Consider the following 13,661-nt stretch of genomic DNA (forward strand, 5'->3'; position numbering starts at 1 on the left):
AATATTCACGTGGCTTCTTCGTCGAATAATTAACTATATTAGGAGGCTATAAATATTTATTAAATAAAAAAATATCATTTTTTATTCTAAATATTATTAAACTAAATATTTGTACCTCCAATTAAATCTTAGGATAATACATAATTGGTTGGATTATTTTATGTTATATTTATTTACATAATAAAAAACGGGTCTAATTTTTTGTATATATGACACTTTTGGTTGTTAAAACACATGATTATGGCATTTAGATTTTTTGTTTTAGGTTATATTTATTTATACTAGCCACCGAGGCATACGCGTTGTGTGTGTCGTGAATATATTGAGCTAATATAATAAGAATTATATGACAATTTTAGGTTACAATAAGAATTATGGCTATTTAAAAAATATATACGACAATTTTAGGTTATATGTATTTATATATGACAAAAAAATTTGCTAAAATTTTAAAATATTAAATTTATAGTCGTTGGCATAGAAAATTTTGCATTCGAGTTTTTTTTTTAAGACAAATCAACATTTTATATCAGATAAGTGATGGCAATGATAATGTTTTTAAGTAATAAATTAAATATACAATGTGGATTGTTATAAATATTTTTGGAGCGTAAATAATACTCTCTAATAATTAAATTAAACACGGAATATTATTAATTTTAACCACATATTTTCTTAATCTCTATAATCAATAGAACAAATATTCTATGTGAAAAAGAATACCTGTAAAAATGATATTACAGTATTTTCTGAAGATTTTAATCTTATTTATTTAAGCATAATTAAATGATAAAATTATATATCATAATTATATAAATAACTCACTAAAAAATTATATTAATAACCAATTTGGCTCGATCCATTTTTTATTTTTATTTTGGTTTAAACCTCGAACCAAACCAATTTTTCTTCTCCCGTTTGATTATTTTTTTAACTAAAACTCAATCCAAACCATGAGGTTTGATCCAGCTTCTAAGTTTGGATTGGTTTGGTTAACAGCACTAGAACCATATATCAGGTTGTAAATCCCAACATCTTTCTCGGCTGAATGGAATTCTGGGCAGGGCTCTCTTTTGTCTGTCTATACTCACCACCATCTCTTGCACTCAAATCAGAACAGGGAGTGACTAGCTTTGCCAGCTCCTCGAACAACTTCTGAATACACCCTTCTCATAAAAACCGTGGCAAACCGAAACCACGGCTTCAACTTTCTCAGAACAAGAACTGCCACAACCGAACAACTTATACCCCCTATGAATCACCACCCTACTCGTAAACACCACGCTATGCCGAGACACAAATTCGGTAAGTTGATATGATCCCTGAGAACCATTAAAGAAAAACATATTATTGATACAAAGTGTTTATTTTTTTTCAAATATTGGGAACAAAACAATGTCACTCCTCGATTTCCCTCTTCCACAACGTGCTGTTGTAAGAATCATGCCAACTTGGCAGCGAAGTTGAAGTAAGCAGATCATGTAGAGACCATCGAGCTATGAAAAGGACACGATTGAGTCCTCCATCAAACACGTCTAGAGAGCAAACCACATGATTTTAATGAAATTTACGGTTGTCATTGTTAGCTTCCGTCTGTAATGACGGCCTCAATTTGGTTGATTTCCGAATTTGGGAATCCATCTACCTTCGCTTTAGAAGCCTCGGTTGATTTCCTGTCTTGAATAGTTGCTTGTTTGGTGTCCCAGAACTTTCCAGTTTTCCCCATTGCAAGAATGAGCTCAAACTGTTTTTGCTGTTGCTCCTGCAAAAGTGATACACACCACGTAAACTGATCAAATAGAAAATAAAGACAAATTGAGAAATATGTAATACGTTGTACAAGTTTCAGGCCATAAGCTGGTTGACGACACTTTTGAACCACACTAACAAATATATTTGGAAAAGAAAGGTGTCGATGTGCAATATTTAGCCAGTCGAAAGAAATATAATGAGAATAGGATGGCAGCCACTCCAATTAAAAAGAGTCATTTAAACCCGTTTTTGAAGGATATCAAACTCTATGTGAATGAAACAATTAACAGTATAAATCAATTTATATTGATGACTAAAGCCTTACACAGGTCAATAAAAATGTTTGAGAAACAGCTTTACTTCCAGCGACCATATTTGATGGGCCATTTTGGTTAGCCATGTAATTTTATGGACAATGTTAAGTTTGTAAATATATTTAAATTTTACTTTCAAAGATACATGCAATAAGTTAGTAGCATCCCACCATTATTTTTCAAGGAGAGGATTCCATTTCTTCTGACTGCAATATATATTATTGTAATAAATAGAATATTAATAGAGGGGCTTCCTAAACACAAAACTGGGACATCAAAATTGAGAGAAATTACATGCAAGCAAGAATTACAAAAAGTTCTATATTCTATCAAGTGGAAATATCGTGATTCTTCAACCAACAATTCAAGTGAAACTAATTTTGTTTACATTGGCTTAATCACTACTTAAGATTGGAAGATAAACTAATATATAAATCTGTTGAAATGGACCACATTAGCTGGAATTTTAAGTGAGAATTTGGGCCACTTGTCATATAAGAGTGCTTTGTAAGTATGTATCACCCAAACAAATTATCTGACATCCTCCAAAGTGAAGTTACCTGATCTCTGTATTTACTAGTTTTAAAAAAAGGAGAATAGTGATTTGGCTCGCATGAATTTTATACGGTCACACAAGAAGGCAGTACAACGAGTAAGCATGTGTCATTTAGAGTTACAATAAAAACTTTAACAGGAAGTTCTTTAAAAGAATTAACTAATTTAAATACATAAAATGCCAAATTTCTGTTTCAAACGATGTGCAGAAATCATATTTTCTCAGCATCGAATGCAATATACAATATTTACCTGCATAGCCAGTAGAACCTTTTGAATTTCACCAAGCTCCTTCTCCAGCATGTCTTCTTGCTCTGCCAATGCTCGGGTTGCCTCAGAATTCTTCTGGACCAAAGCTGCGGTCTGAAAGAAGCGAATAAACGGAAGAGTCGTCAATTTGAAGTTCCCCAAAAACAATACCTAATAACCTATTCTAGCTCCATATTAGGGCTGCAGGAAATCGAGAAATCTTACCTGCTTGACTAGTTTTTCTTGTGAAATATCACCATTTGAGATTCAGTTTATTGAGTGGATCCAAAACCAAACAACACTTGCTTGATGAAGCAAATGCAGACTCGCAAGTGGAGATTAATTTGCTGTTATGCATTAGTTTGTACCCTAGTCAATAATATTTCACTAATGAAGTAGAAATCTTCAAACCCATTAAACTCTAAGGACACGCTTCGTACATGGGAATGGAATATGCATTCCCAACCTCATTCCCATTCTCATGCTTGGTTTCCGCCTAGGAATGGAAATATCCATTATAACTGCTGGTTTGATATAGTGTAGTACCTTATGTCATTCGCTACAACATCCCTTGATAATACTTGCACCTCTGCTACACAGTTTATAATGGGGACAAGACATGAACTAGCAAATCGAGTCAAGACCCGCTTCAAGTGCCGGTAGGACATCTATTACTATTTATAAAGAATCTTCATAATAGTTATAAAAAATATTGTACAAGCATGCAACGCAAGCGCGGTGCACTAGTTAAGATTATTTTTTGAAACTTCATTTTGAATTTTAGTTGGTAATGTCTCCTACTCTTAAGGGATCATAATCATGGATCCATAATACTCATAAGGCTGCATATCTTTTACAGATATTTAGGGAAAATTTATCTTGATATAATACAGCCTGTATAAACTGGAATAGATCAGATAATTATTTTTCAGAAAAATAATTTCTCTGGTTCTTCTAAGAATTTTTTCAAACTTAAACGACTTCTAGATATTCATTCTTGACTTATATATCAAGTTCTCCATCACCTAATGTGGCCTTCTTATCTCTTATAGGTAATGGCTCCAGGATTTTACATCCAAATAATGGTTCTTGGGTTGTATTCCATATATACTGGATTTGGGTTACATCACTTGCTGATGATGTTCACATCAATCAACAAGACACCGGCAAAGGAAAAGGAAAAGATAGAATAAACACAGAAATTTATTTAAGGAATGTCGTTTTTACTTATCTTCTAATAGTGATAGGCAGCATGAGTCAGAAACTGACTTAACAGGTATTTGGACTTCTATATTTTGCTTTTTTCAATGCGATTTCGGATTCACCAAAATCAAATTGCCGTCATCCCAAGGAACCTACTTTTCATAGATAATATACCTCACGACCCATGGATATCAGAATGATTTTGGTAATCGTTACGTTCTAAAAGTTTTAAACAAGCCAAGCGAAAGTCTTAGTATGATGTATGACCTCAATTTCCTTCTATAGCTGAATTATAATCCAAGCATTAAAAAGTGGACTTAATATCTATATCCTGCCATCTGAATCCAGTCAGATGTTTTTAACAGTCTTATGAGCCAAAAAACATTTCTTTAAACCCCAAACAGCAAGCACCTACCCGATACACTCTTTCCCACTCTCCTTCCTTCCCTAAAAAGGAGCAGCAGAGGAATTTATCTTTATAAATAAAATTTTCGGGAAGAATATGCATAGCGGGGCGAAATTTTGTAGCAAGCCCCACAACCGTAAAAGGCACTTCCTTGCAACCTATGATTCATCAAAAATCCTTTCCAGGAAAAAGTTAAACCAAAGTTTCAAATTTGAATGGTCGCATATGTTCTCTTATCAATATACTTCATCTCTTGCAAAGAGCTCGGTAAAAGCCCACTTTTAGAAGAAAATATATCCATATCATAAAAGTGAAGTGCATATAATTCATTTCACAGAGGCTGTATGTCAAGAGAGAGCTCAACACTTCTAATCGGTTGCAGACAAGAGAAACAAGTTTGATCACCTAATTATATTTCCATTCTAAACAAAACACGAATATACAGCTTTCTGACCAAATGCCATGATGAATTATTGGGTGAATTCAAACAAGAATTATGTAAATGATATTACCTCCGCAATGGGTTCCTTCAGAGCCTTCCGGGTGATCCGGAAACGAATCCCCAGCTTCTCAAGTTGCCTCGACAAAACCCGAATGATCGTAGCTGAGCTACGGAGATCCTCCTCCAATTTCTCCACCCTCTCCAACATATTAGACCCAGGAGAAGCCAACCCTCTCGAAAACCCAGGCCCAGAAATCCTCCTCCATTGCCGCCGCCTTATCACAGCCCCAAGCACCGCAGCACTGAACAAAGCCGCGAACTGCCACGCCAAAATCTTGCTCCCCACCCACTTCAAAATCTCCGCCTTTTGCAATCCACAACTTACCACAATGTAAACACAAATCACGGCGGAGGAAACGAGGGTGATGAATTCGAGAATCGATAGGAAACCATCGAAATCTAACTCAGCGGAGGCAGCTCTCTCGCCATTAGCTCGTGTCCGTGCATTTCCGTAAGACTTCTCGAAAGAAGCACTGATTCTTTTGACCGGCGAAAGGCAATTGCTGGATGTCAAAATCCTGCAAGTGGGGAACTGGGTCTTTGAATTCAGGGGTGAAAATGGCAAATTCGAGGGTTTCAAGAAATGGGTTCTGGGCAGAGAGAGATAGAGGATGGTGGGATTCTGGTTGATGACGACGGCTTGAAGTGCAAGTGACATCATCTCATGCTGAGTGTAGAAGCTGATTGTGCTCGATGTTAGGGATGGAACACTCGGATTTCAGTGGTAGATTGCTGGATTCTTAGTGCCTTTTCGCACAGATTTCGAGGTTTTTCTTCAAAATTTTGCGGATTTGGAGAGTTGGAATGTTGGATGCACAATGCAGAGCTGAGGTTGCTAGATTACGGTGTTGGACACTACTGTGAATTTGCGATGGCTCGGTTCAACCTGAAACATCACCGGTTGGTGTGTGTGGATATATATAAAAAAGAGATTTGGAATTTGAATCAGATTAAAATTGGAATTTTATTTTGGTGGTTGACAAACATTTTTTAAAGTGCAATTTGCAATTTGTTTTGACAATTAAAAATAAAATTCTTTATATTAAAAAATTATTTCTTTTTAAATTTTTTCATTAATAATATATATATATATAAATACTTATTTATATATATATATATATATATATATAGAACAAAAAATTATTTTAACATATAATATTTTTTATGTAGATAATTTTCTTAATAAAATAAAAAATATAAAGTTTATGAAGATGAGATTAAAAATAAAGTTAGTAAATTTTGATAAATTAGGTTAGTATTAAAAATAATGAAATTTTTAAAGAAAAAGAAATAATTTATAGAAATTTTTAAATATAAAAATATTATTTATTCGATTTTCTAAAATATATATAAATATATATAATAGTGTTAATATATATATATATATATATATATATATATTATATAAATGGTATTTCGTAACATTTTTTAAAAAAATACTTGAAATTTTAGATCTCATGAAATCCTATCAATTTTGTAAAGATTTTCTTTGAAATCCCATCAAATATGAGTCTTATTTTTATTTTTAAAAATAGTTCTCTTGTGAGACGGTTTCACGAATCTTTATCTGTGAGACGGGTCAACTTTAACGATATTCACAATAAAAAGTAATACTCTTAACATAAAAACTAATACTTTTTCATGGATGACTCAAATAAGAGATATGTCTCACAAAATACGACTTGTGATACCGTCTCACACAATTTTTTGTCTATTTTTTTTTAAATCTAATTTTGCAAAACACTAAAATTGTATTTATAATTCCTAACTCAACCAAATGTCATCCAATTCAATGCGGCCAAAAACACTTAAAACTTCGAAGGATCTGTCGTTATCCATTCTCGAATTTTAATTGGATAAAATTGAGATATATTATATATTTACATATTTAGTTTTAATCGGTTGTAGATACAACAAAATGAAATTTAAAATATCTCCTAAATATGGGTCTAGAGCTAACACAAGTGAAACAATGAGAAGTAAAGTTAATTTATTACTCGAAAATAAATATTATGAATGGTTGAAAATATTATTTAATATATAGTTATAATTACATTAAACCTCACAAGCAGCTCTTATTATGGAATAAAATAATTTAGACTCGAATTCGGCTTGAAGTTGATATTTCGAATTCAATCAAATATTTTTGAATTAGCTCGAATACCTCACGAGTGGACTCATTTCGTTTACACCTTTAATATAAATCATCGAGTTAAGAATTTTAATCTTTGATTTTAACTAATGTTTGCAATTTTTTTTGAAGTTAATTTTTTTAAAAAGTTTTGCAAATTTGTAAAGTAAAAGTTTATAATAACTTTTTAAAACATTTGCAGTCACTATCTAGAATTCTATATGTTACATCTCATCAAAAAAAATCATAATCTAACTTGTCAAATTTTATGTCATATCTTTTTACCCACTCGCACTATTAACAAAATTTATTAAAATTAAAACATGTTCATTATTCAGACATCGTTTGCTTATGCTTTTTAGCATACTTTGGGAAAAGATTTATACGTTTATTTTCACTCAATAACTTGTATCATCGACTTATATCAAATATGACATCTGCTTTGTCAGAAGATTTATTTGAATCAAAGGGCAAAAACTTGTGTCAGACGGTCTCACGAGTCGTATTTTGGGAGACAGATATCTTATTTGGGCCATCAATGAAAAAATATTACTTTTTATGCTAAGAGTATTACTTTTTATTGTGAATATCAGTAGAATTGACACGTCTCACAGATAAATATTCGTGAGATCGTCTCATAAGAGACCTATTCCTTCCAAGATGCCTTAACGACACCATTTTGTATGGACAATGAAGTTAGAAATCCGTTTTGTTCTTCGACATTGAGCCAAAATAGTGTAATTTATTCTACTTCAGACACAAGATGCATGAGCTTTAACCAATTTACTCCACAATTTACTCGGAAAGTAATAAAAGTGATATAAAAAAGATAGCATCTGGTTGGATTATTGATATATAATATACATATAGAAATGCAAGAATAACGTTTGATTTTATTTTTTTTATGATTTAAGAAACACATATTAGATGAGTCATGTGGAATAAAATATCATACAAAAATAAATGTTTTTAAATTAATTGGTGTCCCAAAAACTTGCACCATCAAATTAATGCAAATTGAATTCCGACGATAAAGCAGAAAAGTGCTGAATTAGCCAAACAAAGAATTTATTTCCAAAATAGTTCAGAACATGGTCTATAAGTTACAAATATAACGTTGCACGAAATAAATACATGAAATGCAAGCTTAGAATAAGTGAGATTATTCTCCAAAGACACCATCCAAGAAACCTGTTAAAGCATTCAGCTTTAAACCTTGAAACCTCACCTCAACGTTTGTTTCAAAGGCCGAAAGATGTGTTTCTGTAAATAACCTAGAAATATCGACTGATAGGAGACACCCCGCGACTCGTGAAGCCATGTCTCGAATCAAGAAAGCATACGTTGAGACGCCATCCTCTTTTTCCTCAACCTCTCAGCAACGATGAAGGCAAGTTCAAGAGATTGGGAAGCATTTAGTCTTGGATCGCAGTGTGTGTGATAGCGAGAGCTCAAATCATCATAGGTCACGGTTCTTGATCCTCCAATACATTCGGTCACATTCTGACCAGTCATTTCCAGATGGATTCCGCCAGGGTGACTTCCTTCTTGATCATGCACATCAAAGAAAGCTCTCACCTCCGCCTGCAAATCACATGTTTCATTTGCATGTTAAATCATTTTGCTTTCAGATTCCAAAGGAAAGCACCATCTTATCAAGCCTTTAAAGAAAGGGAATGCTTTTCCTAAATAAAAACGTTTACCTATTTCATTAACCAGGGGCAAGTTTAACGTTTGCATTCGACTTCCATGAGCCTAATATTATTTATTCTCCAAACTGTAATCCGAACTCTATACTATCTCGTAAGATATTATCAACTTTTTTAACCATTGTAAAGCGGCTTAGAGCGCCAATAAGATATATATGTTAAAAGTGAAAACAGATGATCAGACAAAAAGTCCTTAAAAAGTACTTGCACATGTAATATAACATGCAAGATTCCAAACTTTGGAGCCCACCATTCGAAAGATTCGAGAAGATTTTAATAAATTGAGAGTGAATGCAAACATGTGACTAGCATGTGAAAAGCAGTGAATCAGGAGGGCAACTGCTTAAATGATTAACATGCACCTACTTCCATAGTTGAACCTGCCGCCACCATTTCCATGAATTGAATTATTTTAAGATGCGACAATTATTTCTCATTGTAATAATATATTGTCGATTCCATTTGAAAGCCGACAAATTTGTGGCTAGTGTTCTAAAATTAACATTAGAAAAGTTTAGCAAGAAAGTGGTCCATGAAATTCTTCTAAGAAGGTGAGGAAAAGAGTGTACCAAGATGGCATCGAAAGCACGAGTTTTGAGCCCACAAGGTGCCTTGATAGTGTTCCCGTGCATTGGGTCACAAACCCAAGTAACAATTTGTCCAGCTCTTCGAACTGCCCTGATCAAATGAGGAAGTTTCACTCTCATGTTTTCTGCACCCATTCTTACAATTACAGTAATTCTTCCCGGCTTGTTATCGGGATTAAGGATCTCAACGAGTTTAACAAGTTCATTCGGATCCATCTTTTGGCTCACCTGGAATGTCATTTTACCATAAAAGTTAGTCAGAGAACACGAAAATTCAAGGCAAAATTTTATAAATTGCATTTAAACAAGATGGATACCTTGATACCAAGGGGATTAGCTACTCCTCTCAAAAACTCAACATGTGCACCGTCTAGTTGCCTTGTGCGTTCGCCGACCCAGAGCATGTGAGCCGAGCAACCATAATGGAGACCAGAAGTAGAGTCCTTTCTGGTGAGTGCTTGCTCATAAGGTAAAAGCAAGCATTCGTGGGACGTCCAGAATTCAGTTGTGGACATTACAGGATGGTCTATTGTAAGTCCAGCAGCCTCCATGAATCCCAAGGCTTCATCAACCCTGTGCGCTAGTTCTTGATACCTGTTGGACCAATCGACCTTAGAGACATTAAGTAACAGAAACTCCCCATTCTAAAAACCGAAAAAATGGCACACAGATAATCTAGAATATAAAGGATGAAAAATCTGTGAAACATGAGTGGTTTCCACAAAGGCTACAAAAAAGTAAAAAATTTTCCTTTTCGATGCATACATGCGCAATCAAACATGTTCTTTACTGACATCACAACATCCTCTAGAATTATTATTATTATTATTAAAAGAGACACACCTGTCTCCCTGCTCACTGTGCTCAACAAAATCAAGATTCCATTGTGACACCCTCTGCATTGCAGCATAACCTCCGGTAGCGAAAGCCCGGAGAAGGTTAAGGGTCGAAGCAGCCTGGCAATAAGCCCGAATCATCCTATCAGGATCCGGGATTCTTGATTTCTCATCAAAGGCATCACCATTTATGTTATCTCCCTTGTAACTTGGCAGCTTCACTCCATTCTTCTCCTCATATTGATCTGATCTTGGCTTGGCGAACTGGCCAGCCATTCTTCCAACCTATTACACATCATCCAAAATCTTAACCTCAAAAAATGTGGATTTATATGGTTTTTTTTTCCAATGTTAAATAAATCTAAAACAATAATGTTCAAAAACAAATAAAATTGGCCTATTTAGTACATGCACTTTTGCAAATAAACACGAAAGCCTACAGTTCAATCCGTCTTCCATGAAAACAAAAACAATAAGCATATGCATTTTATTGAAAACGTAAGGTCCATTTTTCTTGGGATTTTTCCCTTTTTTTACTTTCTCTTCTTTTAAAAGCATCTTGACCTTTTTCTTTCCTCAATTATTTGTCTCAAACCTTTCATTGTTTCTCTAATATTATCAAACATGAATCACGACACATTAACAAATCAAGCAGTTAACAAACAACTAATCCACAAATCATAGCCAAAATCTATTCGTTCTTCTTCCACTTTTCCAGTAGTCCAAAGAAACTTAAACATATGAAGCAATCAATCACCTTAATCGAAATCCAAACCTTCTACCTGCCTACAGAAATGGCATGACATACAATTCCATTTTAAAAATTAGATATTCGGAAATACAGGCTTTACGCCATGAAAATTTTTGGTGCTTTAAAGCCTTACATCAAATTGATTAGATACAACAAAATGGAAAATCTTCCCATTATGAATATCACTTGAAGATGTTCAGATCCTCAATACTTCAAAAAAGTAGATCAATGATTTTTTTTATCCTCAGAGATCTAAAGACATCCTCACAATCACATACAGGATTTCAAATCCATAACCAATCAACTAATCATGCAGTAGCAAGAATGATAGTCCAAGAAATGCAGGGGGGAAAAAAACAAATTTTTACCTTAAAAACCGGCAACTGCCCACCAAAAGAAAGAACCACACTCATCTGAAGCAGAATCCTGAAAGTGTCACGGATATTATTAGCGCTGAACTCCTTGAAGCTCTCAGCACAATCCCCTCCTTGCAACAGGAAGGCTCTTCCCAGTGCCGCCTCCGCCAGCCGCTCTTCCAGGCTCCTCACCTCTCCGGCGAACACCAATGGAGGATATGCCTCCATAGTACTCAAAACAGACTGCAGATGCGCTTCATCTGGATACTCCGGAAGCTGCAGCGCTTTCTTGGTTTTCCAGGTTTCCGGTGCCCACTTGTCCGCAGGCGCCGGGGATAGGACAGTGGGTTTGTTGTTGGTGATGACGGGTGTTTTCGCGGGCTCCGCCGCATGCACGGCTGAGATGTGGCGGCGGGCAGCCGGATTATAAGCCAATGAAGCGGATTTCTGGTGTGTGTGGGAGGATGGGAAGAAAATCTCGGGTTGAACAACAGATTTGGAAGACAAAGCAGCAGAGTTGGTAATCGCCATTACTGAGAATGATATTTTCTTGAATTAGATTGTCTCTCTCAAATCTTTTATCCCTTCGCTTCAAGAAATCTTGAATGAAAAGAGAGAAAAGAGAAGAATGGCAGATGGACTAGCTCTACACAAAATAAATGCAACGAGAATATATTATTTATAGCCAAAAAAAATTTTGTAAATCATTGCCAGTTTGCCACCAAAATCCCAAATAATTTCACAAATTGTATCAATCTTCTCTCGAATTAAAACAAGAAAACAAAAAAAAAATTATTTATGCAATAAACACAAATTGGCCATGTTTGGTAGGTACTTTCCATTCAACTACTACTGCTAGCTTTTAGTTCATGTCATACATCAAATTTTGTTCTTAACCAAAAATATATATAATCGATTTTTTTTTTCTCATTTGATATTTAATAAATTATTATTATTAATATAAAACATAATGCTTATTATTATTATAAATTTTCAAATATAATGCTTAGCCATGTTTTTATTCTTGAAATCTGATTTGAATTATTTTTAAAAGATACATGGCATTCGATAAAAGTTTCAAAAAAAAAACAATATAATATATATTTTATATTCGATTATTTTAAATCGAAAACATATATTACTTGAATGTAATCATTAAGGCATCTCCAATGTTAAAACACGATTTTGGTACAACATTTTGTCTTCCAATGGAGGCAGTGTTATTTTGAGCGCAGCTTCCTTCCTCTGCGCCAATTTGACACCGAGGTTTTCAATTTTTTTATTATAAATTTGCTCTTTTATTTTTTATTTTTTTACAAATAGTTATATTAAAAATTTTAAATATTATTTAAATTTATTAATAATATAATATTGATTATATAATATAAACATTATTCATAATTAAAAATATTAAATAAAATATAATAATTAATATATATAATAAAAAGAATATTTTGAGAATATTCATTTTGTGTAAGATTTCAATTAAATGAGTTTGAGATGAATGCTGTATTTGGTGCAGAAATCGCAAGATTTTAATGTAAAATTTGCACCAAAATAGATTTTGTGGTTGAAGATGACTTAGAATGTGATGAATGTGCTCGTGATTTAAAATATATGATCTCTTTGTGATTTACAATATTATGAATGCAATTTGCCTCATTTTTTAGGCTAAAATGATTTTCTTGTTTTTCATGTTTTAGAAATTAAAAATTCTTGATTTCACTATTTATATGGAATTTTTTTTTATGTCTCGAAATAAAACAAGTCTCTTGTGAGACGATTTTGTGGATCCATATTAGTGAAACAGGTCGATCCGATTCATATCTGCAATTAAAATGACTACCTTTTTTTTTACGTAAAAGTCTCGCTTTTTCATGAATCATGATGAAATTATTTAAAAAAAATTGATTAATGAGATCGTCTCATATGATTATGAGTTTTAATAGATAAATAAATCTGTAATATTGTGATAATGTACAACAAATTTAAAAAAATATACCACCTACTACGATAGCTAAAACGTGTAGCTCAAAACCAATTTAATATTCAATGTTTATATTTTATAGTAAATGATTTAATATGGGCAATTATTGACCTTGACCAACAACAGTTCAATGAATAAAAGTTTGAACGATTTATTACTTTATTGATAAAAATCAAAAGTATGTATTATTGGAATTAAATTAAAGATAAATATATATAAAAAACCACTAAAAATAAAAGTTTTAATTTTTTTAAAAAATTATAAATGAATAAATTGGGAATATAATCATTAGATCTGTTTTTTATTTTTTATTTTAAGCGAGA

The 13,661-nt window shown here is 33.2% G+C and overlaps 2 protein-coding genes across 2 annotated transcripts; both read right to left on the reverse strand.

Annotated features, from left to right (window-relative positions):
• Positions 1-1,332: 1,332 nt before the first annotated feature.
• On the reverse strand, positions 1,333-5,887 carry LOC142530274 (uncharacterized). The gene is made up of 3 exons (XM_075636069.1): positions 4,992-5,887; positions 2,874-2,984; positions 1,333-1,762 (listed from the first exon to the last, which is right to left on the reverse strand). The coding sequence occupies exons 1-3, from the start codon at positions 5,640-5,642 to the stop codon at positions 1,583-1,585; spliced, it is 942 nt and encodes a 313-aa protein (XP_075492184.1). The 5' UTR covers positions 5,643-5,887; the 3' UTR covers positions 1,333-1,582.
• A 2,276-nt stretch (positions 5,888-8,163) lies between these two features.
• Positions 8,164-12,016, reverse strand: LOC142530172 (phospho-2-dehydro-3-deoxyheptonate aldolase 2, chloroplastic). Its single transcript, XM_075635996.1, has 5 exons — positions 11,364-12,016; positions 10,252-10,529; positions 9,726-10,002; positions 9,391-9,636; positions 8,164-8,696 (listed from the first exon to the last, which is right to left on the reverse strand). The coding sequence occupies exons 1-5, from the start codon at positions 11,880-11,882 to the stop codon at positions 8,442-8,444; spliced, it is 1,575 nt and encodes a 524-aa protein (XP_075492111.1). The 5' UTR covers positions 11,883-12,016; the 3' UTR covers positions 8,164-8,441.
• Between the last annotated feature and the right edge of the window lie 1,645 nt (positions 12,017-13,661).

The sequence above is a fragment of the Primulina tabacum genome, chromosome 1, assembly GCF_025594145.1.
Source record: "Primulina tabacum isolate GXHZ01 chromosome 1, ASM2559414v2, whole genome shotgun sequence".
Classification (NCBI taxonomy): Eukaryota; Viridiplantae; Streptophyta; class Magnoliopsida; order Lamiales; family Gesneriaceae; genus Primulina; species Primulina tabacum.